The sequence below is a fragment of the Prenolepis imparis genome, unplaced genomic scaffold, assembly GCF_030444845.1.
Source record: "Prenolepis imparis isolate NDT839.2.m4 unplaced genomic scaffold, iyPreImpa1.0 SCAF_2, whole genome shotgun sequence".
NCBI lineage: Eukaryota > Metazoa > Arthropoda > Insecta > Hymenoptera > Formicidae > Prenolepis > Prenolepis imparis.
Window position 1 is genome coordinate 15,174,477 of NW_028141160.1, and position 26,878 is coordinate 15,201,354.

The 26,878-nt window shown below is 36.5% G+C and overlaps 4 protein-coding genes across 6 annotated transcripts; 2 read left to right on the forward strand and 2 right to left on the reverse strand.

Moving 5' to 3' along the window:
- Positions 1 to 36: 36 nt before the first annotated feature.
- LOC145948939 (mitochondrial 2-oxoglutarate/malate carrier protein) lies at positions 37 to 1,796 on the forward strand. The gene is made up of 6 exons (XM_083058535.1): positions 37 to 175; positions 258 to 473; positions 709 to 845; positions 1,042 to 1,212; positions 1,416 to 1,515; positions 1,595 to 1,796. Exons 1-6 carry the CDS (start codon positions 90 to 92, stop codon positions 1,785 to 1,787), a joined length of 903 nt encoding a protein of 300 aa, XP_082914661.1. The 5' UTR covers positions 37 to 89; the 3' UTR covers positions 1,788 to 1,796.
- A 73-nt stretch (positions 1,797 to 1,869) lies between these two features.
- On the reverse strand, positions 1,870 to 3,544 carry LOC145948940 (mitochondrial 2-oxoglutarate/malate carrier protein). 2 transcript variants are annotated; one of them, XM_083058536.1, is made up of 6 exons: positions 3,477 to 3,544; positions 3,136 to 3,345; positions 2,856 to 2,989; positions 2,571 to 2,741; positions 2,281 to 2,380; positions 1,870 to 2,216 (listed from the first exon to the last, which is right to left on the reverse strand). In XM_083058536.1, exons 1-6 carry the CDS (start codon positions 3,542 to 3,544, stop codon positions 2,018 to 2,020), a joined length of 882 nt encoding a protein of 293 aa, XP_082914662.1. In that variant the 3' UTR covers positions 1,870 to 2,017. The 2 variants fall into 2 exon arrangements, with proteins under 2 accessions (XP_082914662.1, XP_082914664.1); XM_083058538.1 differs by having other exon boundaries at positions 2,913 to 2,989; positions 3,477 to 3,531.
- A 722-nt stretch (positions 3,545 to 4,266) lies between these two features.
- Positions 4,267 to 9,546, forward strand: LOC145948936 (dymeclin). 2 transcript variants are annotated; one of them, XM_083058531.1, is made up of 12 exons: positions 4,267 to 4,479; positions 4,981 to 5,283; positions 5,429 to 5,632; positions 5,728 to 5,987; positions 6,057 to 6,272; positions 6,378 to 6,559; positions 6,647 to 6,772; positions 6,850 to 6,963; positions 7,053 to 7,283; positions 7,377 to 7,559; positions 7,664 to 7,780; positions 7,871 to 9,546. In XM_083058531.1, exons 2-12 carry the CDS (start codon positions 4,997 to 4,999, stop codon positions 8,036 to 8,038), a joined length of 2,088 nt encoding a protein of 695 aa, XP_082914657.1. In that variant the 5' UTR covers positions 4,267 to 4,479; positions 4,981 to 4,996; the 3' UTR covers positions 8,039 to 9,546. The 2 variants fall into 2 exon arrangements, with proteins under 2 accessions (XP_082914657.1, XP_082914658.1); XM_083058532.1 differs by having other exon boundaries at positions 5,743 to 5,987.
- On the reverse strand, positions 9,491 to 26,815 carry Cals (calsyntenin 1). The gene is made up of 4 exons (XM_083058530.1): positions 26,073 to 26,815; positions 21,940 to 22,219; positions 18,079 to 18,890; positions 9,491 to 17,016 (listed from the first exon to the last, which is right to left on the reverse strand). Exons 1-4 carry the CDS (start codon positions 26,200 to 26,202, stop codon positions 15,365 to 15,367), a joined length of 2,874 nt encoding a protein of 957 aa, XP_082914656.1. The 5' UTR covers positions 26,203 to 26,815; the 3' UTR covers positions 9,491 to 15,364.
- Positions 26,816 to 26,878: the final 63 nt, after the last annotated feature.

Below are 26,878 nucleotides of genomic sequence, written 5' to 3' on the forward strand. Positions count from 1 at the left end.
AGTTATCTTGAAGAAAAGAAAAACTAATTATTTATGTCAAACATATTTATAAATACACTTATTTCTTCAAATACAACAAACTATTGACAATGTCGGATAAAGATAAGGAGTTGAAAGAAAAAAGGGCACAATCTATACCACCACTGATGAATTTTTTACTAGGTGGATTTTCTGGGTAATTAGTAATAATTGTAATTTGTAATAATTTGTAAAAATTAATAACATAATGTTTTATTAAATATCCGCTTTTATTTCAGAATGGCAGGAACTTGCGTGGTTCACCCAATGGATGTGATCAAGAACAGAATGCAAATACACAAGGGAAAAACATCGATTTTGAACATAATTAGTACAACATACAGCAAAGAAGGCATCGCTTCATTTTACAGCGGTTTGACAGCTGGTCTCGTGAGACAAGCCACATATACGACTGTACGACTCGGAATTTACAATCAGTTGCAAGATTTTTGGAGGTAAACCAAAGATATATCATCGCAATCAAATAAAAAATTGTCAGAAAAGATATATAAGATTTATAAATAATGTTAAAATCCAAAAAAGAAACATCTGAATGACTAAACTAAAACTAATTATTAATTATACATGCTGTATCAATTACATGATTAAAATGAATAGTATAATTAAAGTGATATTTGGCTGCATACACACAATTTCGAAAAAAATTGATTGTATTTGATGCATATTTAGACAAACATACATCAGTCGTCCCAACTTCATTGCTTTGATGTTTATGGCTGGGACTGCTGGTGCTGTGGGATCTTTTGTTGGAACACCAGCCGACGTTGCTCTCGTAAGAATGACAATAGATGGTCGATTGCCAGTAGGTAACGATAAATTTTCTAACAAAGTAATTAGTGCACTAATTTTTATATATATTTTATAAATATTTTATATACTAAATATTTTATACATATAAATATTAGAGAAAACATTTCTTTCATAAGAGAACTTTTTATTTTTTAATGCTCAAATGCTCAAATCTAATTGTAAGTTGTTTTTTTTTTATTTTTTAATATTTAGAACAACGGAGAAATTACAAAAATGTGTTCGACGCGTTCATCAGAATCATTAGAGAGGAAGGAGTGTTTACTCTTTGGAGAGGATGCACGGCTACGATAGGAAGGGCTGTTGTCGTCAACGTTTCGCAGCTAGCAACTTATAGCCAAGTGAAACATTTGATAGCCTCACGAAGTACGTTTAATCAATTTTTAATAACTTGTAATTTATATTTTTGATGCTTTGATTTATTGAATATACATAAATCAAATACGTATATTAATATAAGCTTCTAAAGAATGCTATAAAAGTTTTTAGAAATATTCTTAGATATTTTTTACGTATTATTTGCATCTTTCTATAATTCGCAAAAAATAATTCGCCAATGATTTTTGTAGTGAATGTTAAGGAAGGCATAGGTTTGCATTTTGGTGCATCGATGATATCAGGATTTCTCACTACTTTCAATTCCATGCCTTTTGATGTTACTAAAACCAGGTTATTATATTTAATGCTTTAAATTTTTTGAATAATATAAGCCCTTGAAAAAGTTAAATAGATTATCATTATTTCGCAGGATACAAAATATGAAGATTATCGATAAACCTCCAGGTATGATCTCAGTTATGATGTCAATAGCAAAGAACGAGGGGATAGGGTCTCTCTGGAAAGGTTTCTGGCCAACTTACTGCAGAATAGGTCCACATACGGTACTAACTCTTGTTATTAACGAGCAATTGATGAACTTATATAGAACGTATTCCCAATAATAATCAAAAATTGTGCAAATTATAGCTTGCGCATTTGTATTTTTTATATATCATATACATTCAGAATTGTAAGTGTATCGTGTATAAAAAAATTTCAAGTTAAATTTTATACGTTTTAAAATAATATTGGCACTAATTTAATTAAATAATTGCAAGTTTTTATATCTGTTATTTCATTTTAATCATATCTTGTAATACGCAATTTTAAAGAAATAATTGACATAGGCTTTCTATGACACAGGGAAAAATGTAAAATACATTTGATGAAGTTGATCGGCGCACACCATAGTAATTACAGTATTAGGTGCCGCTCTGGAATAATATGGGAGAAAACCACGCCATAATGATATTAAGCCCTCTGTTTTAATAATATTAATAATCATAGCGATGATATTAGGTGATTTCGTGGACTGTCTCCAGTTTTGAATCCTATAAGAATAATTAATATATTTAAAAAATTAAGCATATTGCATTCGAATTTTATCACTTATACCTAGTTTTAGCAACGTCCACCGGAATCGAGGCAAAGCATGTAATTATACTAGACATCAAGGCAGCGACAAATTGCAATGATATACCGTTTTGAATATATCCTATTATATTAAAAATATTTATTAGCACACAGATTATTATTAAATCTCTGATTAATCTCTAATAAATCTCTAATTAAGATCATTGCGCGATCAATTATTATTAATTATATCATATCTATTATATATTAATTATATTGTATTCCTTTCTTGAAAATGTATTAAAATGGTATAATATTGCAAATTTAATAACCTGTGTCTTGCAGCATCATTTTTGCTCTAGTGTAGGTACCTAACTGTGCTCCATTGACAATTGCTGCTCTGCTCATCGTTGGCACTGCTCCTCTCCACAATCCGGTAAATCCTTCGGTTTTCCATATGTCGAAGATGCCACTGACAGCGTTCTTATAATTCTTTCGCTTTTCTAAATATTAATACAAAAATGTATAAAGCATTTGAAACGTTTATATCTCTTTATTGTCTCAAATCATATCAAGAAAGAAATAACATATTAATTTAAAAAAAAAATAAAAACAACCTGCTGGCAAATTTATATCAGCTACCATGCGTATCAATATCAAATCTGTAGGGGTACCAATAAAGGAGCCCATCATGCCAGCTATCATCCCAAGACTAATCATCGTTACATAATTTAAATAACCAAAATGTTGTCTAGAAAAAAAGAATTTATATTAATAATCGAAATTTAAAACACCAATGAATAACAAATCAATCAATTTATACATGATATATGCAAGATAATTTAGTTGTATAAATTATGATTAATTTTTCAACATGTTCAATAATTGCTATATTACTTCCCGATATCCAACAACGTGGTATAAATTCCGAGCCTGCTGGTGGTATAAGTCAATTGACGAAGAACAGCTGCGCTCAATCCCGTATAAAAACCGCGAACTCCATTCGTGCTAAATGTTTGATATGCTGTATCATATAAAGTATTACGTGACACTTGCATGCGTATTTTAAGAACATCCATAGGATGCGTTGCGATCTGAGCTGTCACTCTGTCATTAGCAAAATAAAATTGTCATGGATTACAAAAATATTTATTCTATTATATATTTGCGCATCGAGAGAGTAGAATAGAGAAATAATGATTTTTATTATTAATTACAGGAAATATAAATTTCTTTACCCCGATATGCCACCTATTACAAAATTGGCAAATGTCGGCACTTTGGCGTCTTGAATCGACGCTGACATTGATGCATTCTTTTTTTCTCATGCTAGCTTATAATCTTTCGTAACGAAACCTTTAATACAATTTTTTAAATATCATAATATTATGATAATTTTTAACTTGCTATTTTATTTTCATATCTCTCTTGTGTGAATATAGCTTTATATCAATAAATTCACTCTTTAAAAAAAGGCATTGTAAATCGATATTTTAATGTATCAACGCATTCTCGAAATTTCTTTCTACTTTGAAAAAGGCATGTTAAAGGTCAAAAAAGAAAAAGAATATATATTACCACATTTTTTGCTGTTAAATTTCATTATATTATTCTCTTAAAATAACAAACTTAATTCTTAATAATTCATTAATGTCATGAGTTTTATTTCTCTTCAAACATAAAAATTTGATACAAAGTAATAATAAGTTAATTGGTATAAATACTTTTTTAATGAAAATCAGTAAACTTTGTTACTGTGCATTATAAGTCTTTTATATTCATATATATATAGATATAAATACACAATATTTCAGATAGTTTAGAAATAAATAAGACACTAATTTCACGTTTCGAACATTCTCTTACAGAATAACAATTTGATTACAAAATGGATTAGATTATTAGATCATTGAATTCTATTTTTTTTATATGGATTCTTTATTTTAATATGACGGTCGATAGGTCGATACGATAGGATCGATTCGTCAATGATCGATTATATCGATACGTCAGCGGAGTCAGCGTCGTCAGCTGGTGCTAGGTACCAGTGGAACTTTGCTTGTCAATGCGTTGTATGCGAGTCAACTATTAGTATCTGTAATTTTGTAAGTGTACTTTATTTTAACAGCTGAAATGAAGCACGGATGTTTCAAGTGAAGAATATTACATTGTAAATAACCGCTGAAATAAGGAGTGATCTGCGATCTTGCCGAACATCTTCGATACATGACGTGTTAGAAGGTTAGATTAGTTGGTTCGAGCCATTACGACATTTACATACTCTGGGCAAACTAATATTTTATTGTTATTAAAAAAGTGACGTACTAATATAATTGTACACTGTATCGTTAAAATATTCGCAGTCAATCGCGCGCGATTATTCTTATCGATTCATTCTAAGTACTAAGCTGTTGTCAAAATGAACTGTCAACGATACTCTTGATTGTATTGTTTTCAGAAAAAAATTTTTATGTTTATACATTGCTGTTGATGATGTAAATATAAAGGATTATTTAAATTCAATAGAACGTGCCAATTACTTGATATTTTTTGATATAACATTACATTATATTATTTTTACATATATATACATATATATATATGTATATATGAATAAGTTACACATATACATATAAATATTACACGTATCTGAATAAAAAGTGATACAAGTATTTATAAAAAAAAGAAATATATACTCGAGATATTTCGGATATTGAGAGTCATTGCTTTTTTAATTTTCAGAAGTTCAATAGAAGCAATGGGTACAACGCCAAGTCGCTATGAAGATCTCTCCAAAAATGTATACTTGGAAAGATTCTGCGGGAAGCAAAGCATACTTGCAAATGATCCATTCTGGAACACATTTTTATCTTACAACATGCGACCACCTATAACAAGAAACGATCAAATAGAACTCGATTCAAGACTAGACTTATCATGTCAACAGTTGCTTGTCAATAATTTGATTACTGGCAACTTTGGTACTCTGATACAAGTAGCTCTTGTACGCATCAATGAACTGCTAGCACCAGTTCAAAATCAAAAGTAAGTCTCTGTCGCTTTGTTATTGATACATTCTAATTAATTATAATGTTAAATTTTTATATAAAAAGTTTTTATTTTGTCTATTAAAAAAATATGCCATAGTCTAAATTGTATAAGTTTGAAAGTTATATTTGTGTACTTACAGTATAATATCAACGTGGCAAACATACAATGCATTATTTGCTGTGAGATGCATTTTGAAGTATTTTATTGAGACTGTTGGTGAGGAAGAGATGCTAAAACACATTGAAGCACCACAAACAACTTCAGCAAATGAAGCACTCTCTTCTCTTAGATTGGAAGAATTTTTTGATGCATTGATAGAACTTATTATGGATGTACCTTTATGGTAAGTGAAAATAATATATTTAAACATACATGTATATGTACATTTTCAAAAATATATAAAGTACATTTACTATACATGTGTGTATTATAAATCAGTATCTTTTTTTTCAGTGAATTTACATATGTTGTTCATTTAGAAGCAATTAATTGTTTACTCGTGTTACTTTCCGTGCAATTATTTTCTCAAACTGCAGCCGAATATAGCACTATATATAGGATAGCGATGCATGCACATTCGAGCCAACAAGCACCTGCTGTGGTGTGTATACTGTTGCACAATTTTATACAACAGGAACACGCTCCTCCAGGATTGCTGACGCAGCAACCTGGGGGTAGTATTGTATTCAGTATAGCTGGTAAATATGACAGTATCATAAAACGCAGGCGATCTGTCTTATAAGCGTTAATATAAAACATTATTTCAGCCGGATTGTGGAACGTAATAAAAATGGGCATTGGTAGTGGTTCGAAAAATGTACAGATTGCACATAACGGCACTGCTGAGGATGAAGAGAAAAAGCGCGATACGGAAACTCCACTCGCTAGTCAGTCTCTATTACTTCTATTGGTTCTGACGAATCATTGTACTGCTACGCAAAATCCATACAGAAACGCGCTTTTTTCTTTTATAGATATGCAAGGTGAGATATGCATTAAACTAATCTAATATAATTGTGAATATTATTTTGGTGAAAAACTTTAATAATCGCGTTTGATTCGCGTTTGATAAAAGTATTTTTTTGCAGAGGATCAACCTACATCACAAACGAAATCTGTCGAGATCTTTAAATTTAATCTAAATAAATTATATAGCACTATTTGTAAGATACCAAATACAGATGAAATCACACTCCTGCTCTATATGCTGTTACATAGGAATTCGAGTGTGAAACAGGACATAATGAAAAGGCCTGATATACAATTATTGGCAAGTGATTTAAAAGCTTATTTTTTTATTTGAATAATTACGCCTAATATTTAATGATCTCTCATATATGGAAATGTTTATTTATAGGTAACTCCAATATTACAAATATTATATCATGCACCAAACAATACATCGCATCATATTTACATGTCCCTTATCATTCTCTTAATTCTAAGTGAAGATGAAACGTTTAACAAACGGATACATGAAATTGTAAGTATTGTAATACTTAATATTAATTGTAATATGATTAACATAACGATTAATAATTACATTATTTTATATCCAAGATGCTCAAAAGTGTAACATGGTACACTGAGAGATCCATAAGCGAAATATCATTAGGTGGTCTTTTAATCCTTGTTGTGATCCGCACGATACAATATAATATGTTTAAAATGAGGGTAAGCATGCGACATCCTTTTTATATTATATATTGATTTAAAGTCACATATTTACAAAAATTAGGATTATATTTCTTTATCATTATTAGGACAAATATCTTCATACAAACTGTCTAGCAGCTTTGGCAAACATGTCTGCCCAATTCACATCCTTACATCCTTATGTTAGTCAGAGATTGCTGAGTTTATTCGAGACTCTTGCGAAAAAGCACGCTCGGTTAGAAGCAAAAATTCGAGCGCAAACACAACCGACAACTTCTTCCGATAATACTATTAACGTGACTGTTAATGGAAATGCCACCATTGCAAATACAGATTTGGTAGATATATATTTATAAGATGAGATATATCATATAAATAAATAAATCTGTCAATTAATTAATTAATACTGTCAATTAAAATATATATTGCAGATTCAAGATTTAACCATACTTGAAGAAGTTCTACGGATGGTGCTAGAAATTATAAATAGTTGTTTAACTTACAGACTCGCATACAATCCAAACTTAATTTATACTCTCTTATATAAAAAGGATGTCTTTCAACCATTTAGAATGCACTCTGCTTTTCAAGATATCGTGCAAAATATTGATTCTGTAAGTGTTAAATCACAAATGATATAACATTTGCACATATTTTAATATATTATAAATTTAAATCAATGCAGTAATCGAAATTTTCGAATATGTCTGATTTTTAGGTGATTAATTTTTTTTCTTATAAATTGGAGCAAAAAGATCAATCGCAACTCGGTGTCAGCCAAGTATTGGCTACTATACAGCAAGGAACTTTAGAATGGCCACGAGATCGTTTAAGAGTATGTAGAGATTGTTGGAGGAATTATTATGCCATCTATTTAAATTATATAAACATTTTTTAATCTTGTTATATATATTTCTTTTTATAGAAATTTCCAGAATTAAAATTTAAATATGTGGAAGAGGAACAACCGGAAGAGTTCTTCATTCCTTATGTGTGGAGTGTCGTTTGTCAAGGAGCATTATTGCATTGGAGCGCGGAGAACATAAAATTATTTTCTCATAACAACAGCGAGACAACAATCATTGTTTGCTGATACTGAGATGAGGGATGCATCCTACTATAAATCTTCGAAATGATAACGGTAGGATGATAATATATGAAATAAGTTAGTAATACACATACAAATTGTCGAAAGAAAAGTATAAATATTTTTCTTTCGATAATAGAAAATGGAAATTTTAAGGACTGAGAAATGTGAAAGTGTATACAGAGCAAAAAGAATATAACATGACATCAAAGATAAATATTACACGAAGGAAACTCTTTATAATCAGGATATTAAAAATGGAATTTTTTATATCCTGATTTTTATATCACTCCGTTCTCTTGTATATTAGTACTTTCATATTTATTATGAAATCATACAAAAAAACAAATGAAAATATTTAAATTATTACCTTCTCATTTCCATATTACACATCTGACACAAGATATAAGAAAGATTCGTACGAGTAATTTTACATTTTTGAAAATTAGACTATATAATCTTTCTAGAATTTTGTGTTATGAATATATAAATGATATACACATATATATACCACATATTAATATATATAAAATAGAAAAAAAATGAGTGCAGTTAGAAAAAAATAACTACGTGTTGACAAGACCAGTTAAAGTTATTACAATATTTTGCATTACGAACATTATTATAGAAAATAATATAAATAATATAATTTTTTTGTTTCATTAAAAGTATTTACTAAAAAATATACATAAGAAGTTACAATCTCGACAAGTCATATAATTTACAAATACTAGTATAACTCGTCAAAACTAAATCTCTTGCAGTCATTTTCTGACATCTTTGAATACACACACAATTTTTCCGAATAATGTAATTTCTCAAAAACTAAATATATATATCATCTTTAGATATCAATATAAACGATCATATAAAATTATCGAAATTTTTTTTTAATGAAGTATATCTCACGTGTGATAGTCTAAAGTAGAGCATCGAACTGTAATGTTGATTTTAAATATATAGTGTTTGATATATTTGTAAATAATTATTGAGAAAATATCAAGTTTTCATTTATGTAATTTAAAACGTCGCAGATTCACAACATTAGATTTATATAGTTCTGTTATTATTCACGCTGTATATGTGCAAATAAATTTTTATTTAATATATATATATATAGATCAATAAAAAAACTTCAGATATTTATATAAATATTTAGTTTCGCTTCTTATTCAAACGTTCATTTAGCGTAAGATTTACAAGAATAAAAGATATATTATAGGACAAAAATATGAAAGGGTAAAATGTAGGAGAGAGAATAGAAACAAATTCAATGTCCATTTTTAACCGGCAGACCATTTAAACCGCACATATCGTACAAATGCAAAAATAATCTATGAAAAATATTCGGAGAAACACATTTAATCTCTCGTTGAAAATAAAATCCTTATCAAACCCAAATAAGAAATCTATCAAAATTAGTGACCTGCCGGATATTCAATGGTCAATCGTCACACGTCGAATGTACATCTTTATTAAACAAATACAGTTGACGTCTTAATATTTATTTATAATGTCGTTATAGATATAGTATTTCATTTTTCCTAGCCTGTGCAGCGTGTATATGCGGCCGCGCGTGATCTTGTATCGTGTACGTGTGTGTGTGTATATAGTTATACTATTGCTAATACTTCATTTTTTTTATCTTGAACGATCTTTCAGTTTGCAGAGTTAACAAGGTAATTTGACGTTTCTGTGCGTCGCGATGCGGACGCGTCGAGTAACTCAATGTGTCACGTTAAAATTAAAAACTCGTTTAAGTCATAAACATTGCCTTAGCCATATGTCACGTTACGGCTTGAAACGTGTGTGCTTAGCATACAGATAGTATTTTTTTATTTATTTATCCATAATAATTAGATTCCTTAACTGTACTATATCGTTATTTAATCTTATTAGTTAACACACAATCAATCTGCGATGGGAGGGAATTTAGTCGGCACGTAGTGATACTCCATTACGGCCTAGCTAAGAAATAGTTGATTATTTCACTCATTATTCACCACCGTCGTGCAATTTACTTTTTATTGTTAACGTCCGATTATATCATTACTACGCTATTTCTTCATCTTCCTTTCAGCATCGCGCATATATAAAGAGAAATAATAACGAAGTTCTGGAGTGATCGCTTAGTATATTTTATGAGAGATATGTCCACATACATATATGTATTTTTTACAAATGTTTAATACACTTTCCGTGGCTTAATTATAAGCTTTCAATTCCATCTTGAATACAGGAAAATAAAATGTGCTCCACAAAATATATGCAGCAACCTCGTTAACTTACGAATTTGCGAATTTTCGTTTCAACGAAATCTATCAATACAATAACAATCATGATCGGACCATTCTTATGTATCGCGCCACGTGTGTGTGAATAATCATCAAATTAGCGAGCGTTTATTTCGTTCCTAACGCAAAGATTTTTTAGCCGCGTCGCTAAATCTTATTTTATATGAATCGCTGTAAGATTAATGTTTATTTTGTTTCTCTCTTTACATTTTTCCATTTGCCGCTTCTCGCGAAAAGAGAAGGCGAGCTAAAAGCGGAGGATCAGACGAAATGACACGAGAGCGTTCTCGCCCCGCGAAGCGTTATAATTTCTCGATTTACACGCGCGCGTGATCGCGCGTCTATACATGCACACGGATGTTCATTCTGTCGTCGTATCAAAGATACGTGAGGGTATGTATATGTAAAAGTCGATATACGCAATGTGGGCGAATGTAATATGCGCCGAAGAGAATGTATATGTGCCCCTCGTTTTCGCGAGAGAGGAAGATCTCTCTCTATTTCGGAAATTCGGAAAATGTAATCTGGCGCGTTTACAGCTTCCGACATTTTTTCACGCGAGCTCTTTCTCGTTTTTTCTTCTTTTTTAAATCCAAAATATTCCTCTGTTTTCCGCAAATGTATGGTACGCGTACGTCTGTATAAGTGAGACAAGAGGGTAGAGTGTATGTATATTTATATTACGTAAACATACATACACGCGGGTACCTATGCATATGTATACGTACACACTCTCTAGCTGCCTACAAAATACAATGTTACATTACAAATTCATTTTCCTTTTTCCTTTCTCTTTTCCCTCTTTTCCCCTTTATATCATCATCATTTGCAAACAGCTTAGATATATTCTTTTTTTTTATGTATACATATTATATAATAGTATCATCTAGTTGGTTTTATTCTGCGTAGTGTTTTTCCGTTTCCCGTTAATTAGTAATTAAGTACATATCTTTAGAGCGGGCGTACCCGGATTAGTTTTACGTTTCTTTGCGAATCGTTTTTTTATCTTAATTATCTCTTGATTATCGATTGAAAGAAACTTCTTTCGAATAGCGAAAAGATGTCCGCATGGATTTAGGGCGACCCTTATTTTACAGTATTTAAATTATAAATATCTCATTACCACACATATCTTTTTTTTCTAATAATTCGATTTTTAGACAACTTAAGTTATAACTATATATATATCGATATCAAGTAATATTCTGCCACACACATATTATTCCTAATTTCTCAAAATATCCGTGTATCAAGACCGAGAGAGAGATATTGTTATTTGAAGAAATAGAAGATATTCTTTAGAATATCGAAGTAAAGATCTCTCTAAATCGTAAATGTGATGAAAATAGAAAAGAAAATGTGTGATGATAAGAAACCAACAAAAACTATTGTGTAAAAAAAGGGATACCCTACATATACGGTTGTCGAGTACAATTATTTATTTTTTTGCGAAATATTTTATTTTCATGCCGATCTTTTCGCGCTCTTTTAGCTTCGTTACCTCAACATCGTGCACTCGAAGAGGGTGTATGTAGTCATTACGGTGTCGCGTGTACGATGATAAAGTATTATGATATATATCGCGTGTACGACGATCAAACGAAACAGGAATCCCATATCTCTCAAACTGTATAATTTACCGTGCACTTTGCTCGAAGATGAAGCATACAAACACGCGTGTGTACATTTACGTAAGCTAATTTAGACACAGTCGTAAAGGCCAGATCTTTCCTCAATTTTGTCGGGTCTCTTCCGAAAATATTCATGCAGAAGTCGAGTGCCTTGATTGAATTTTATATCGATACCTTTACTGTGTGTTGTTATAGATCTTTATAAAATACGAGATTATACATTACACGCGCGCGCGTTGCAATAATGATATCACGTTAGGAAAATGCTGGAAAGGAAAAAATAGTATAAAAGCAAGCAGTACATACACCGGTATTTTTTACGTATATAAGTGTATATGCGATCTGGTGTTATCAGGAACAGATAAACGATCATACGCGTCCTTATCTTTTTCTTACATAGTCATTGACCTCTGTTTTCTCGTTTAGAACAATCTGAAATTCTGCATCTGCTCTCGCGCGAAATCGGAGAAATGCGTAAGAGAGGGTATATCGTTATATAGAATAGCCCCTTTCTTCCCTTCAGAAATGGAGGTAAGAAAAAAAGAAATTTGTCCCTGGAGAATCGCGGACACTAAACGAGAAAGAAATTACATTTCATTTATATGGCAAAGTGTGACGACGTTTTTCTTTTTTTCGCGACCGCGAAATTGCAAGATCGCTCGTTGACAAAAAATTTCCCAAGAAACGTTTTTTCGACGCCGAATCCCTTTATAAAAATGATATGATATGCTCGTTGAAAAAATAAATTGTTCATTATAATAGTTCCCTATATGAATATAGATATATCCGTACACGAGATTTTTCTTCGGTACCTAAGTGTCTCCGCCAAACGATTCAGTATAGTTCTACTAAATTATTACGCCAACACACATATACACATACACATACACACACACATACAAACGGAAATCCGTTCATTACTTCGTGGCGAGTACGAATGCGCAGTCGTCGTGTCACCATTTCGAAAGACAGAGAGTTAATGTACCCTACAATCATTGCACGTGTATGACGCGTTTTCCGATACGAAACCATCGACAGGCATTGTATGTCGAAGCTCGTGACAGCTCGCCGGACGACGTCGACGACGACGACGACGACGACAATGACCACAAGTCGCGCGAAAACCAGGAAACCACGTCCACGATCCCTAATTCCTAACAGCCGTAAACGTCTAAAAATATAATCGAAACTTTTCGCGATACCGACGAAAGCTGTAATCGCGATAAATCGTATAAATAAATCATATACACCGGGAGAGAGAAACCACCGATACCGCGAAAGGTCTCGATAACAACAATATAGAGCGGCCACTGAGAAAAAACGCGCCGCGGTCTGAGAGATGATTAGCTATTAAAATACAATACTTAGACGTGGAGCGGAGAATTCAACTGTACTACTGCTTAAAAGGCACGTAAAACTCAGTTTCCTCTGCGAAAAGAGAGCGATTGCACAATATGACGCGTCTTGTATGTTGGGGAAAATAAATGAGAGAAGCAACACTCGTGATAGCTTCTCCAGCCGCTGCGCATTACTTTGGAATAATCGTCTACTACTCGAGACGAGACTCTCGCCACGGAATAATGAATGGACGCTGTATATATATATATATATATATATATATATATATATATATATATATATATATATATATATATATTTGTATGTGTGTATATAGAGCATGTGTGTGCGTACAGTACCTGCCGTTAATTCGCGAATACTTGTAGGAGAAATTAAGAGAATTTTCAACGCGAAAGAAAGATATATTCGCGTACAAGCTGATTCTTCACGTGTCAAATAATTTTAATTAATTAAAAACGAATATTTATACCTCGGAAAAAAATTACGTAACATATGAAGCATCTGCTCTCTCTCGCGTTATGCATTGTTCTCTATTATTGAATTTAATTTTCTCCGAGTATTCACGGACTAAGTTGGCCAGTACATCTTTTTAATTAAAAGCGGCCGCTTTCGTATGCGCACACATTGTATACGGATATGATGTTATACTGATTACTTTAACGACGTTGAAGCACTATCATAAGATGCGTGACAATGTTCTTATTACCGTAAGTTTCTCTCTCTTTTTCTAATGAAAAAAAAAGCGAACATTGTGTGTAAAAGAAAAAACTATCGAAGGAATAACGACTTAAAAAATAATGATAGAAATTGGGCAAGTTATCGTATGGCCCAGACTCAGCCTGACTCGCGTGCTACACTGAAGCGAGCAGCTTTTCGTTTTTTTTTAGTTTACTTCGTAACTACCACGCGCGTTTTTTGCCGTCGGTTTAGTTTTACATCAACTCGTAGCTCGCGAGCGCTTTTGATCAAAATACGAAAGACACAATTATTGCAAGAGAATTACATTCATGAGATCAAATGCATGTGGGTCTTAAGTAAGAAGGTTTAGTCGATAAGACGAGGAAGAATATATAGAGTTGCTTCAACACTGTTTCGCATTTAAAAACTACCGGCTACCGGGCCGTCCTGCCTGTAAAAAATAATAACGAAAACAACTATCGATATAAAGTGGCTTGGATATAATCGTAGCGTATTATAATCGTTAGTACGAGTAATAATAAAATAGCAATAACCGTAGGATATAGAGTAAAAAGGAGAAAAAGATAGAGTTAGGGATGTAAAAAAAGTCCCCTTTGCTCTACTCTACTACCAATGATGAGTCAAGAATATAAATTAATAATTGCCGGTAAATATATTCTCGGCAATGTTTTAAGTATCTTCTGCGTGTATTTTACCGATTCTACCAAACATCGACGTGCGTTCGTAGGTAGAAAGAGTTTTAACTATTCGATAAAGCGTCCCGCACTCTTACAGATTTTTCCTGGCGTTTCAGACGAGTACTAACCGAATGCCGTATGTGTGTGTTTCATCGTTACTTCATTCATATAATTATACCGACGTCGTCTACGAAAAGGGGACGGATGTAATGCGATAACGCTTTCACGCGCAGTAAATAGGGATAATAATCGTTTAGAGAGTCGATCGAGCGGTATGAAAAGCACGTTAGAACGTTAAAATCTTAATACTCTATCTTTTGAAGATTCGAAAGAGTAGTAGATATTCTAATTTCTTCGACGCGTCGTAATTCGATATACACGGGAGGAGAATTTCGAGGGAACGATCTTCTTTTGGACGAAAAATCGCGTTCGACGAGAAACGTCCGTAGACAATGATCCGAAATTCTTTACTCCCGCGGAATAAACTCGCGAAACTTGCCGATAGCCGCATCGCGGAGAATACTCTCTTTCGCGGGAATACGTCTTAGATACATAATTGCTGGAGCAATTTTGCGAAAAGCGACACGCGGCCAGTACTCTTCTCAAATGCCAAAAACCGCGAAGAAAGGGGGAGATGTGAATGCGCTCAGTGTAGAGATATAGTAGGGTGATTTAAACGTCACGATGATCCCATTCCAGATCGTGCGGCACAGTGTGACGGCGGTGCCGGCCGTTGCTGAGCTCGCAATCGTTCTCACAGTCGGAGCTGTCGAGATCGTCATCTCGGAACGAGCCGTCCTCGGAATCGGAACTACCGGAGTCGTCCACGTCCTCGTCCCGTTGACTCTGGTGGTGTTGATCCTGCTCCGTCAATCTGTCCATCGGATTCACGGTGATGGCGAGGGCCGAGTCGTCCCAGGCCATCTCTGTCTCGGCGGCGAGTTCGTCACCAGCGGATCGTCGTCGTTTAGCCGCCCCGCGAACCCGTGCGGCGCCCACAACTGCCATCAGTAGTAGAAAACCGATGCAGGCGGCGGCCACGATGGTCACAGCGTGGCTACCACCGGCGCCACCGATAGTTCTACTGCCTTCGCGAAGCGCGGCTGTAGCGTATTCCTCTGTCAGATCGGCATGATGCGGCGAAAGCTGCGCATGACCGGGTGCCGGTTCCACGATTCTGGCAATAGGCGGTTCCGCAGGTGTCGGCAGGATAGTCGTCTTCTCCTTGGGATGAATCACAGCTAGCGTCTGCACATATTCGTTACTGGCGAAGCGACCGCTCAGCTCGGAGCAAGTGAGCTTGAAGACGCGATCGAGATAGTAAGCCGGCTTGCGATTCGTGTACATGATGAGACGGATCAGCTGCTGATAGTTGTAGGGCGAATCTGCGCCCGAGAGTACGACGCCGTCCCGATCAACGCGGGCGGAGATGTCGTGGAACGCGAGCAGAGCGTCGCCGGGTAATCCCAGGCTTTCGTGATCGGGATTAAGACTCGGATAAACGCTGACGGCGCAGGCGTCCAATCGGGCGGCCGATCCGGCGGTGACCCGCGCGTCGGGAAATACGCGCACTCCCAGCCGGAAGTCTGCGTATTCTCTGGCCACATAACCGGTGCCGTTGACGGTGATGCCCGGTCGAGGAGGCGGCAGTACAGTGACGTAGGATTGCACGGTCGGCACCGGTAGGGGCGTGTTCTCACTGCCCTCGCAGACGATTGTCGTGTCGAGGCGGAAGTTACGGCGACCGGGCGTCGGGAAACGTCGAGAATTGGAATAGCCGATACGACGCAGCAGAGTCTCCACGTTCGTGCGATTGTCGCCGTCGATGCGCACTTCGGTCAGATCGGAATTGGTCAGCAGCTGAGTACCCGGTTGCAACAGATCCATGGGCGGCACGTGGATGCCCTCCTGGCAGCGTCGTAGACAGGAGAGCACTTCCGGTTTCTCGTTTCGGCCGACTAAGATGGAGAGACCGGCGAGGTAACCGCGGTAATGATGTTTGGTCTTATTCTCGGAGCCCTGCCAGCACGCGCCGACTATCAGGGTGGTGTTGACGCCTTTGGCCGGATGTAGAGGCCAATCGTCGATGACCTCGGGATTCTTCTCGTCGGCGCGCCACTCCTCGCCGTCGACGTACAAGTTAACGCGCGGGAAGTCCACTTGAATCGCGTAGTGATGCCACTTGTCGTCGCATACCTGGCCGAGTTTCCAACGCCACTCAGCTGCGCGGAAGATGTTGGGATCGCCCTCGGAGAAGTCGCGTCGCAGCAGCAAAATCAATCTGCAGTTCCTTATGAACAGGGCGTAATGGTGCCTATTCATCTCTGTAATTGAAACGGCGCACAGCATTAGTTGCACCTTTCGTGACATCGCCGTGTAATAAATATGCGCACGACGGTATTAAAGGGAGAGGAGAATTTAACGTGAAAGGAGACGAGGAGAGGAGAGGAGAAACTTCGCGAAGAGGAAGGACGAGGGAAGAGAACGTTTGTATAACCCAGGATTACGCCGTCGCCCATAGAGACCGGTCGGTATTTAGAAAGATTTGTATTTCAGAGTGGTGAAAGAGGGGCGACGGGAAGGAGGGAGGGAGGTAGATAGGCAGGATATTTGAGTTTAACTCTTCGCGAGAGAACGCGAGCGTAAGCGACGACCTATATAAATGCGCGCGAACGACCTGATTTCTTGCCAAAATTCATTCCGCGCAAGGATTAAGCCGCTTTGTTCGAAACTTCACGATAATACTCCGGCGTTTCCGCGAAGCGAACATGTATATTTTAATGCTTGAGCGCGCACACTCTCGACGGCGCGTAATGTATTCTGCTAACAACGATTATGTCGACGAACATCACTTGACATCGGAACGACCGGTGAGCTTATCAGCTGTCTAAAATCATTATTGTCTCTCCCTCAGGTACATAAAGGAAAACTGAAATTATTAGCTTAGCTCGTTCCTTGTTCTCCTACTATAAAGTCAATCATAGGGTAATTGTAACGACGTATACATAATCATGGAACATGACGTAGCTGATGATAGAGTCAATGATGAATTTATGATTTCGTAAAATTTTGGAAACATCATTCGGGAAAATATATATAAATGATAACTTCAAAGAACTTTAAAAATTTGTAAATGATAATTTGAATAACTTAGCTTTTCAAAAAAGAGAAAATTATTTATAATAGTTTTTTCATCAAATTTTATTTTCATTAATAGAAGTAATAGAAATAAAATTCAATAAAAAATAAATGAAACAAATTTAATAAAATAGAAAACTGCAACAACGTTAAAAAATAATCATGCAAGTGAAAATAATAAATATCCATTAACTGAAAATATCATGTCACTGAAACAATACAGATCCTAGCGTAACGTGGAAACTTACTGTGATCATCAGCAGCGCACAGAATGTGCTCCTTGATATGCGGATCCTGTCGCGGACGTGGTCGATGCTTGACCCAGACGCCGATGGTGAACTTCTGCGCCAGGCTGTGCTCCAGCACGTCGCTCGGCACAATCGCTGCCGAATCCACGCCATCAAACTCAAAGATCTCGTCAGCCTCTCTACCTTCATCTCTCGACAAGGACGCTGTCCAGGAGCTCGTGGGTCCAGGAGTGGGCAGCAGATCGACGCTGTCTCGCGAGGCGCCGCACAATTTCCGCTGACTGCGTACACCATAGGTATCGCGATCGCAGCCCTTGCCGATGTGATCGGTGGCCAGGGTCAGGGTGGCGCGTACGTTTCGCAGGATGCAGGGCGCGTCGCAGAGGTCGAGTCGCGCCGAAGGCAACAGGGGCTGCGAACCGACTCCCGCGGCATAGTCGACTCTCTCGGGGATGCCGCGCCATCCTGGTGCGCACACGCGATTCACCTTGACCGTCACCATCGCCGGCGCCGATTGTTTCATGCCGCAGTCGTACGCGACCACACTGAGTATGTAGTTGTGCGAACGTTCGTAGTCCAGGGGCTCGGTGTTGCGAATGGCACCCTCGTTGTCGATGATGAAGGGCTGATCGGCGGTGAGGATCTCGTACTTGCAGACGTCGCCAAACTTGGGCGTGCAGTCCCGATCAGATGCCTCGACCCGGACCACCTCCTCGTAGAGGCGACCCTCGTCCACGGTGCTGACGTAGGCTGGCTGAAGGAATTGCGGCGCGTATTCGTTGACATCAACCACGGTGATGTGAACAGTGGCGCTGGAAGAATATTAACGTGTGCATATTACAGGGTGTCTCTTCCGCTAGTCTACAAGTCTAGAAATGTCAAATTCTTGGAATTCTCACGTTTGCATTTATCTCTGTTTTTTTTTATGCAATTTATATATCGATATTTCCTATATTTTCTGTATTTACTTGGAAACATATAAATTTGTAGGTATATAATTTTTTGATAAGCCTTGTAAATTAGAAACCTTATAAAGTTTTTAAGCTATAAACGCATAAATGCATCTATATAACGGAATTAAAAGAGTTTATTTCCAGCTATCAGAAAGAGTATTTTCAGGACGGATTACAGCCGAGGATTTGCAATATAATTCCACCAATCCCCAGAGTAGATTTATAAAAGAGATTTATTTTTCAGTGTATAAAGGGTATTCTCTAATAATTTTTATGTCAAGATAAAAAAAATAGCAATTTTACGCTAGCATAGTTATATGCTTATCTTTGTAAGTGAGTTTAAATGCAATGGATTTTCGAGTCAATTAAAAGTTATACTTCACAAAGTGGCGCTTACACAGTGCCGCGATACACGAAACTAGTATGTATTTTTTAATATTTCCGTGTTGTCGACGAGAGAGAGAGAGAGAGAATGCGTCCGTTCCGTACTTCCGTCGAAAAAGAATTTAAAAGAATTACGAATAAATACTGTCGATATATACTTAATGTAAAACATTTATATGACAGTGTCCACTTTGGTGCGGGTATTGGAAATTTAATATGTGGCATACAATGGAAAAGTCAATAAAACGATACCGCAGAGACCGTATGTACGATCGAAAAGGATTGAATTTCGACTCGGAATTGTTTCGTTGTTGAAAACACACGTTCAAACAACTGCCGTTTGAGTTACATATACGTTCGGAATCTATTTACGTTTGAAATTTTAGACACGGGCTAAATCAATGCGTGGAAAATCTGCCAGAATAGAATGTGCAATAATAAATAATCGGGCACACAAAGTTGCTGTGGGCGATATTCCCTCGCTTGATGACCCTTCCGTATTAATGTCATAATAATAATATATCGGATCTACGTGTGGGTGTACCAATTAGAAATTACGATATGAAATTATCTCACTCAGTGAGACAACAGTGATTGTTGAACCAGTCGCGATATCAGCCGATCGATATCGCCATAATGCTATATGACATATGACAGTCGTCAAAGTAAAATTTCGTTATAACGTACCGCGTTCGTGTTGTATAAAAAATTCATCATGAAATCTTTCATATATAAAAGCGTCGTACATTGTGCACGTATGTACGAGATGTTTCACTATTGATCTGTCGATTCGTTGGTGGAGGTGAGAGAGAGATTCCGGTTGGAAACAGGGCGTATTAGCCTTTCACAGTGAATTATCTCTGCAATTGCGAAGCTTCCTGTTTTTTACCCATATATTGCAAAATTTTATCACATTTGTTACATTTAGTTGTCACTAACATTATGTTTCAGACACGCGAAATTGAACTATTTTATATAATTTATGGCCCCTATGCGTGTTTGTTTCACAATTTAAGTTTTATCAGCTTTACATTTTATATATATATACATATACACACACACACAAAATTATATATGTATAAACACAATCATATACATATTTTTGTAGTTTTCTAACAAAAATCAATTTGACCGATTTGGTGATATATCGTATTTCAATTTTTATAGAGATGTGTATCATAAAATTCTATATTTGCTTTATTAATTCGCGAATGTTTTATTTCGAGAACTATGTAACACATTTATCGAGGTGAAAGATCGAGAGCGAACGCGAGGGAATAGACGGCAGTTATTGTTTCGGACGGGTGTGAAAATCGCACAGCCTCGTAATGAGAAAATTTGTGCACTCAAGCCGGGAGTTATTTCCTCATTTAGTCGATACACGTCGGAATTATGGCGTATACACGATGCGTCAATGCAGACCGGAAAAAATTGGCGTTGTACCGGCACGATTCGATGACCTACATTCGTAAAAAAAAAATGACTTATTACGACTTTAACTACAGATAAACACAAGGTGAAACGATACATTTCCGATATAGTGTAACGTATGAGCAAACTTTGTTGTAACTTTTTAGACAACTGTATTGTGTTATGATAATAATGTGTGTGATGCGCGTGTATAATGTACATAATTTATACTTATATCCCTGGGCGTATAAATTAAAATTAAAATTAAAAATATAATGAACAAAATTATAAAGTGAAATATTTACTCTCTCGAACCAAAAAATAATGGATATGTCAGCTGTCATACGCATATCTCTCTCTCTCTCTCTCTTTCTTATAGATGTACATAGTATGCAAAATAGAATAATTCCGTGGAAGTATTTCATTTGATGAAATGTCCATTAATTTTAATGAAAAAAAATTCTATGCTTTTACACGCATACATACGCACACATATATATAATATAAAACATGTATATATTAAATAACAATGATTGTAAAATAATATAATGTTTCGTTCAGTTTTTTAATGTCTAAAAATATATCGCATATTAAACTCTTCTAGAAAAATTTAATATGCGGCATATTTTTAGACATTAAAAAAGCTGAATATTCATATTATCTTACCGTCATTGTTATTTAATACTTTTCAACGGAAGTTTTCCTCTCTGAGTTATCTGAGTTGCAGTAGAAAAAGATAACTAATACTGTACGAAGAAAGAAGCCGGAGGAGGTGGAAGTGTAAATCTCTAGTTAACTTATCTGAGTGCCGAGAACATCATACGATAAGAAATTTTGTTCAGCATTGAAGCAGTCGCGTGCTGAACCGAGCTGATTCTCGCAATTATAAACTTAAGTATAGTTGTTCCGTATATCGTTCATTCCGCTCTACTTTCCTCAAGTTTACTTTTATCGCGGAGAATTTTCCCGAGTAAATGCGCGTTTTTGTACTCGTGTTACTTAATACTCGGGTCGTTATAATATATAGCAAACGGGGGAAAAATTCGCCACGATTGCTCGAGCGCAAAAGTGAATGTTGATCTCTTTATACAGTAGTATAAATGCAGAAACATACTTCTCGGATTGCGCTCCGTTGCAGCCGACCGCGGCGATGTCGAACTTGTAATTACGACGTTTTTCACAATTCAGGACTCGAAACGCCCGTAGCTCGGCCATCCCCTTCTCCTTCAGGACAATCTCAAACGGCGCCTCGCCGTGATGCTTGTTCGCGATGCGGAAGGAGCAAACTTTCGTTCCCAGGGCGCGGATCTGCGGCGTGACCTCGACCAGAGTTTCGTTCTCCTTGACCAGGCCATGATATCCGCTCTCGAGGCTCTCCAGATCCAGTCGTGGAACTGCAAAAACAACGTGTACACGAGTAATTAACATCGACGTCTTCTCATTTAGTGGAAGCACGAAAAAAGGATCATCTATCAGTTTCCTATTTCGAAAATGAAACTACTCGCATTCCTCGCAGCAGGGTTTTGTTTCGTTTCCTCAGATAACTTTTCCAAGAAGACAGATGGTCCGATTTCGCCAACATTTATCTCGAAACATATGATACATCCGGAATGAATATACAGTCCCTCGTTAAACTCGGGGATCGAAATCGGCATTATGGTCACTTCGCGCGCGAATTTACATAATGGCACAAGCATATCATATCTCGACCAATAAAACGTCTACCATGTATCGCTACATACAGTTCCGCGATGCTTATATTGCCGGGTATTTCATTGAATAGAAACCTTCTCGCAGTATATTGTTGCCGTTGTAAATTGATGGACTTCGGGCGATGTAAATCTTAAAAATTCAATTCCATTTTAACAAAGCGTTAAAAGTTAATGAATCAATTTAACGACGATTGAACAATTTCAACGCGCATTTCAAAGAGACCGATGGAATCTATCGTCGCGTATAACAAGCGAACTTTTTAATTAAGCATCGGGAAATATTCCGGGCGCGGACAAAAAGGGAAGAATTTAAAATTTAGTGGAAATGGGTTAAATAAAATAAAAGGGGCAGCAGTCCGTTAACTCTCGTTGTCAACTTCTTCAACGTACGTGTAATGAGAAAAGCATTAAACAATATAAGCGTACGTTGGAAGAAAAACATTCGTTCTTGCTCTATACGTTCGCTCGTAATTACCCTGTTAATTACTAACGTTGAAATTTTGAGCCAGCCGTCAACAACTAATATTTTCATGTAAGCTTTGCGACACAGTGTGTGATCTAGAATCACCAAATTATATTAGACGGATAGATCAATCTTAAATCAATTTTCTCTCTCTTTATAGAAATTTAAAAGAATCAAGAGTTTTTAAAGATTAAGAAATTAAAAATAAAGCAAAAATTTTTAAAATTAAAGTAAACCAGGATAGATTCGTATATTCATTCTTTAATTTTTAAAAAACCTATCTTTGTTTTGACATAGATTTGAACGTGAAACTTAATTATTAAGACTTTTAATATTAATGGATGTTTTTATGGAAAAATTACGTGAAAAATAAGGTATTTCGTAAAAAAATTCTAGAGAGACTATCGCGATAATTAAACCGTAAATTCGGGTGTGAAAATATGTGACAGTTCGGTATGCTAAACTGACGAATTACACGTTAACATCAGATTTCCATATTTTCGCGATTATGATACATGCATATTTTGAACTAGCACCGAGTAATTATTTATGAGCAATCGCTTTCGATCGCGGAATGAAAGTCAATTATGAAACATATGCATAATACGCTTTTCGATTATCTTGCAATTATCGCTATAACGAATGCATCAAAGTTGACATTTTGTTTTGTAAAAACAACATCTACAAAATAAAATCACATCTACATATTGTGAGTTCTTACACACAGTTATATAGTCGGTTAATAATACACATACATATTACAAGAGCTATCAATAAACATGAACGTGTAAACGATTTCTGTATTAAAGATTACGCATAACATATACACGCGATTCCCAGCAATGTACGTGCAATTAATTCGTCTCGGTATAAAATATTATTTTGATAAATAATAAAAAACAAATTTTATATATATGCATATATATATATATATAGTTATTAATTATCAATCGCAGAGAAATGTATACAATATTTTTCTCGTATATAAAATGGCAAAGTCTATATACATATATGATAGGATGCAATAACATGTATGATATTATTGTAAACAAAAATTAAAAAATAAAATTGCGGATGGTATCGCTTAATTAATATCTCATCTCTCGTCGTATAATGATATAAAACCGCAACTTAAATTTTGGCGATCTCATTAGAATTTACGGTTCAATCGATCGAATATCTAATTCCAGAAACCGATAATTGCCACTACGATCGTTAATTAACTATTCGTATGAAATATACTTTGACGTATTATCGTATCAGGACACATCGGGCTCGCTAAAATACATTCATTCAATTATCGCGTGCAATTCATTATATATATGGGACACAAGATTGCTGTGAAGGAAGTTTCAAATATTTGAAATATAAAATTTCGTTATGTATCATTCGCGGACTTTCTAATTTTAGCGGCAAGTTGTTAGGAATAATTAATGATCGACACACACACATACACACACGTGTGTGGGATGCAATCAAATATTTTTAACACGCGTAACACGATCTCTCTCTCTTCGCGGACAGGAATATTAGATTCACATCATTTTACTTTCTGGCTTTGCCCGAAATCAGTCTAATTTTACCCCGGGGTTTCTTTTTCAAACGTGATTCACACCTAGTTTATTATTCCGACGAGCATGACTAACAGCGTCATTCGGTGAACGATGGTAATCGAACCCCAAGTAATTGTCAGAGGGGTCCCCGAGCCCCATTTGCGCGAAAAGTGCATTTAATTAAGCAGCTAAAATTACAAAAGGTTTCTGAAATATTATCGTTGATATAAAATATATAATACTTTGCAATTTAAGTAGAAAAAAAATATTGTATTGTATAAAAGATATATACGCAAAAATGCAAAAAAATTATATCACTAAAAAAAACATACAATGTATCATCGCGTTATAAAAAAACGATCGATCGTTATTCTTCATCCAGATGTTATTATCATTCGTCTACTATCACGCATTTATCTACTATAACGTCATTCATCTTTTTGTTTATATCAGAACAGATTCAAGTCTTATAACACTGCCAGATGTGAACATGAAAAGGCAATTATATTAAAATGTAAATAAAAAAGATGCAGTGTCATTATATATTTCTTTCAACGGCAAGCAATCTTGTGTCGCATCGAGATGCATCGAGTGGTTTCCACAATTTTATTATCATCGTCGCTTACGAATGCGCGAATAAATTTCAGCGGAATCGCAGAATTTTGCATAACCCGATTATTTTCGACATTCCGCGATTGTAAAGGTGCGTTAAACGCGAAAACGTAAAACCTGAAATCCTACATTTCAGAGTAAATAAACTTCCAGAGAATATTAATACAAAATTAATCATGCGTCATATTAATAATCTTGGCTGTGAAAAATCGAAACGTATATACATATATAACGAATGAAATAAAACGTGGAAAATCTAAGGAAACCGAAGACTTTACAGCATCTCGATATCTTTTTATTTCTCTTTATTTATATGTTGCGCGAGTGGTCCCCCCTCACATCTGTCAAGAGAATTCGACATCAACAACAATCGAGTGTACATGTTCGGTCCAAGTATGGTAAAATCCCTTGAGATTCCCCGCATTTTTCTCGTCCGCGTTCTTTCCCGGACGATTGCGCGAAGAAGAAAAAAAGGTCGCGGGAGAGAAGGGAATAGAATTTAACAGCCGCCTTTCTTTTCTCGCCCGTTTCGCGGCGGCGTCAACGATGGCTATCGACCGACCGGGTGGGCGCAGTGCAACGTTCAAGTCGTCGTATTGTGCAACGAGAGACGGTGCACAGACACGCACACGGTCAATGAAATCGCCATAACAGTTTCGGCGAGCCGCAGGTGCGACGGGACGGGCACCTGCGGCCGCCGCGACGCGACATGACGTGACGCGACGTACGCGAGACGTTCTCGTCCCCCGGATGACGGATGACACATATGCGGCGACGACGACGATCGGGAAGGACGACGCGTACGATATCACGAGAGATACGCGGCGAGACGTTCGCTCGAGAGAGCCAGGTAAATGTCAAATGTAGGACACGGCGGGGGTGACGGAAGAGAGAGACGAAAATTCACCTCCACCATGATCGTTGTAGGAGCTCGAAGGTGTCGACTCGAAGGCGGACGCGATGCTCGCGTGGGTGAGCCCGCTGCACAAGGCCAGCAGCCCGCAGAGCAGCGTGTTCGTCGTCGCCCGCGGCAGCATATTTCCTCCGCTGCGGATCGGGATCCGGTCGTCCGCTGTTCTCCTCCTCGTTCTCGTTGTCACCACGGGATCGTCTATCCGCGCGCAACGTGACTTACGCACCTTACTACTACGCTTCCTTACGCGCTCGTTCGTTATGGCACTCGAGGACTTTCGCTCTCTCTCTCTCTCTGTCTTCACAGCGGAAGACAGCGTATCTCACTCGCGCGCGCACTCGGAGAGCATTCCACTTTTTTAAAGGAGCATCACCGCCTAACTGCACGGGACGGACCAACTCTCTCTCGCGACACACCGCACACACAATCGCGGAGTCAATATTTGAGCGGAATATCGATTCGCCAGAGTCGGGAGAGAGAGAGACGCTAGTTCCGATTCTCGCCGCCTTGCCCTAGGATGGCGCTGCTCGTCGACGCGCGAAATTTTAAAAGTCCTGTTTGCACGCTTTTCTCCGAATACAAGATATGAACGGTATTCGCTACATTTTATATAAATTTCAAAGTCGATTCATAGAGGAGATCGATACAGCTCCTCTTTATGAGTTATTAATTAATATTTTGTCATGGACGGAATCGTATAAAAATGATATTAATAAATTTAAGCTTCATTTAGACAACGTTGCTTTTAGCTGCAAAACAGCCGCCAATTTTAAAACACGCTGCATGCATTTTGTATAATA

Excerpts from the sequence above, each read along its gene's own strand:
- LOC145948939 (XM_083058535.1), top strand. The coding sequence starts at position 90 with ATGTCGGATAAAGATAAGGAGTTGAAAGAAAAAAGGGCACAATCTATA. Across the intron at positions 176-257 it reads TTACTAGGTGGATTTTCTGG|AATGGCAGGAACTTGCGTGG; the intron begins GTAATTAGTAAT and ends CTTTTATTTCAG. Across the intron at positions 474-708 it reads CAGTTGCAAGATTTTTGGAG|ACAAACATACATCAGTCGTC; the intron begins GTAAACCAAAGA and ends ATGCATATTTAG.
- LOC145948936 (XM_083058531.1), top strand. The coding sequence starts at position 4,997 with ATGGGTACAACGCCAAGTCGCTATGAAGATCTCTCCAAAAATGTATAC. Across the intron at positions 6,273-6,377 it reads TTCTTTTATAGATATGCAAG|AGGATCAACCTACATCACAA; the intron begins GTGAGATATGCA and ends ATTTTTTTGCAG. Across the intron at positions 6,773-6,849 it reads ACAAACGGATACATGAAATT|ATGCTCAAAAGTGTAACATG; the intron begins GTAAGTATTGTA and ends TTTATATCCAAG.
- Cals (XM_083058530.1), bottom strand. The coding sequence starts at position 26,202 with ATGCTGCCGCGGGCGACGACGAACACGCTGCTCTGCGGGCTGCTGGCC. Across the intron at positions 22,220-26,072 it reads CTACAACGATCATGGTGGAG|TTCCACGACTGGATCTGGAG; the intron begins GTGAATTTTCGT and ends TTGTTTTTGCAG. Across the intron at positions 17,017-18,078 it reads GTGCGCTGCTGATGATCACA|AGATGAATAGGCACCATTAC; the intron begins GTAAGTTTCCAC and ends TTTCAATTACAG.
- LOC145948940 (XM_083058536.1), bottom strand. The coding sequence starts at position 3,544 with ATGTCAGCGTCGATTCAAGACGCCAAAGTGCCGACATTTGCCAATTTT. Across the intron at positions 3,346-3,476 it reads GTAATAGGTGGCATATCGGG|AGTGACAGCTCAGATCGCAA; the intron begins GTAAAGAAATTT and ends TGCTAATGACAG. Across the intron at positions 2,381-2,570 it reads AATGATGCTGCAAGACACAG|GATATATTCAAAACGGTATA; the intron begins GTTATTAAATTT and ends TTAATATAATAG.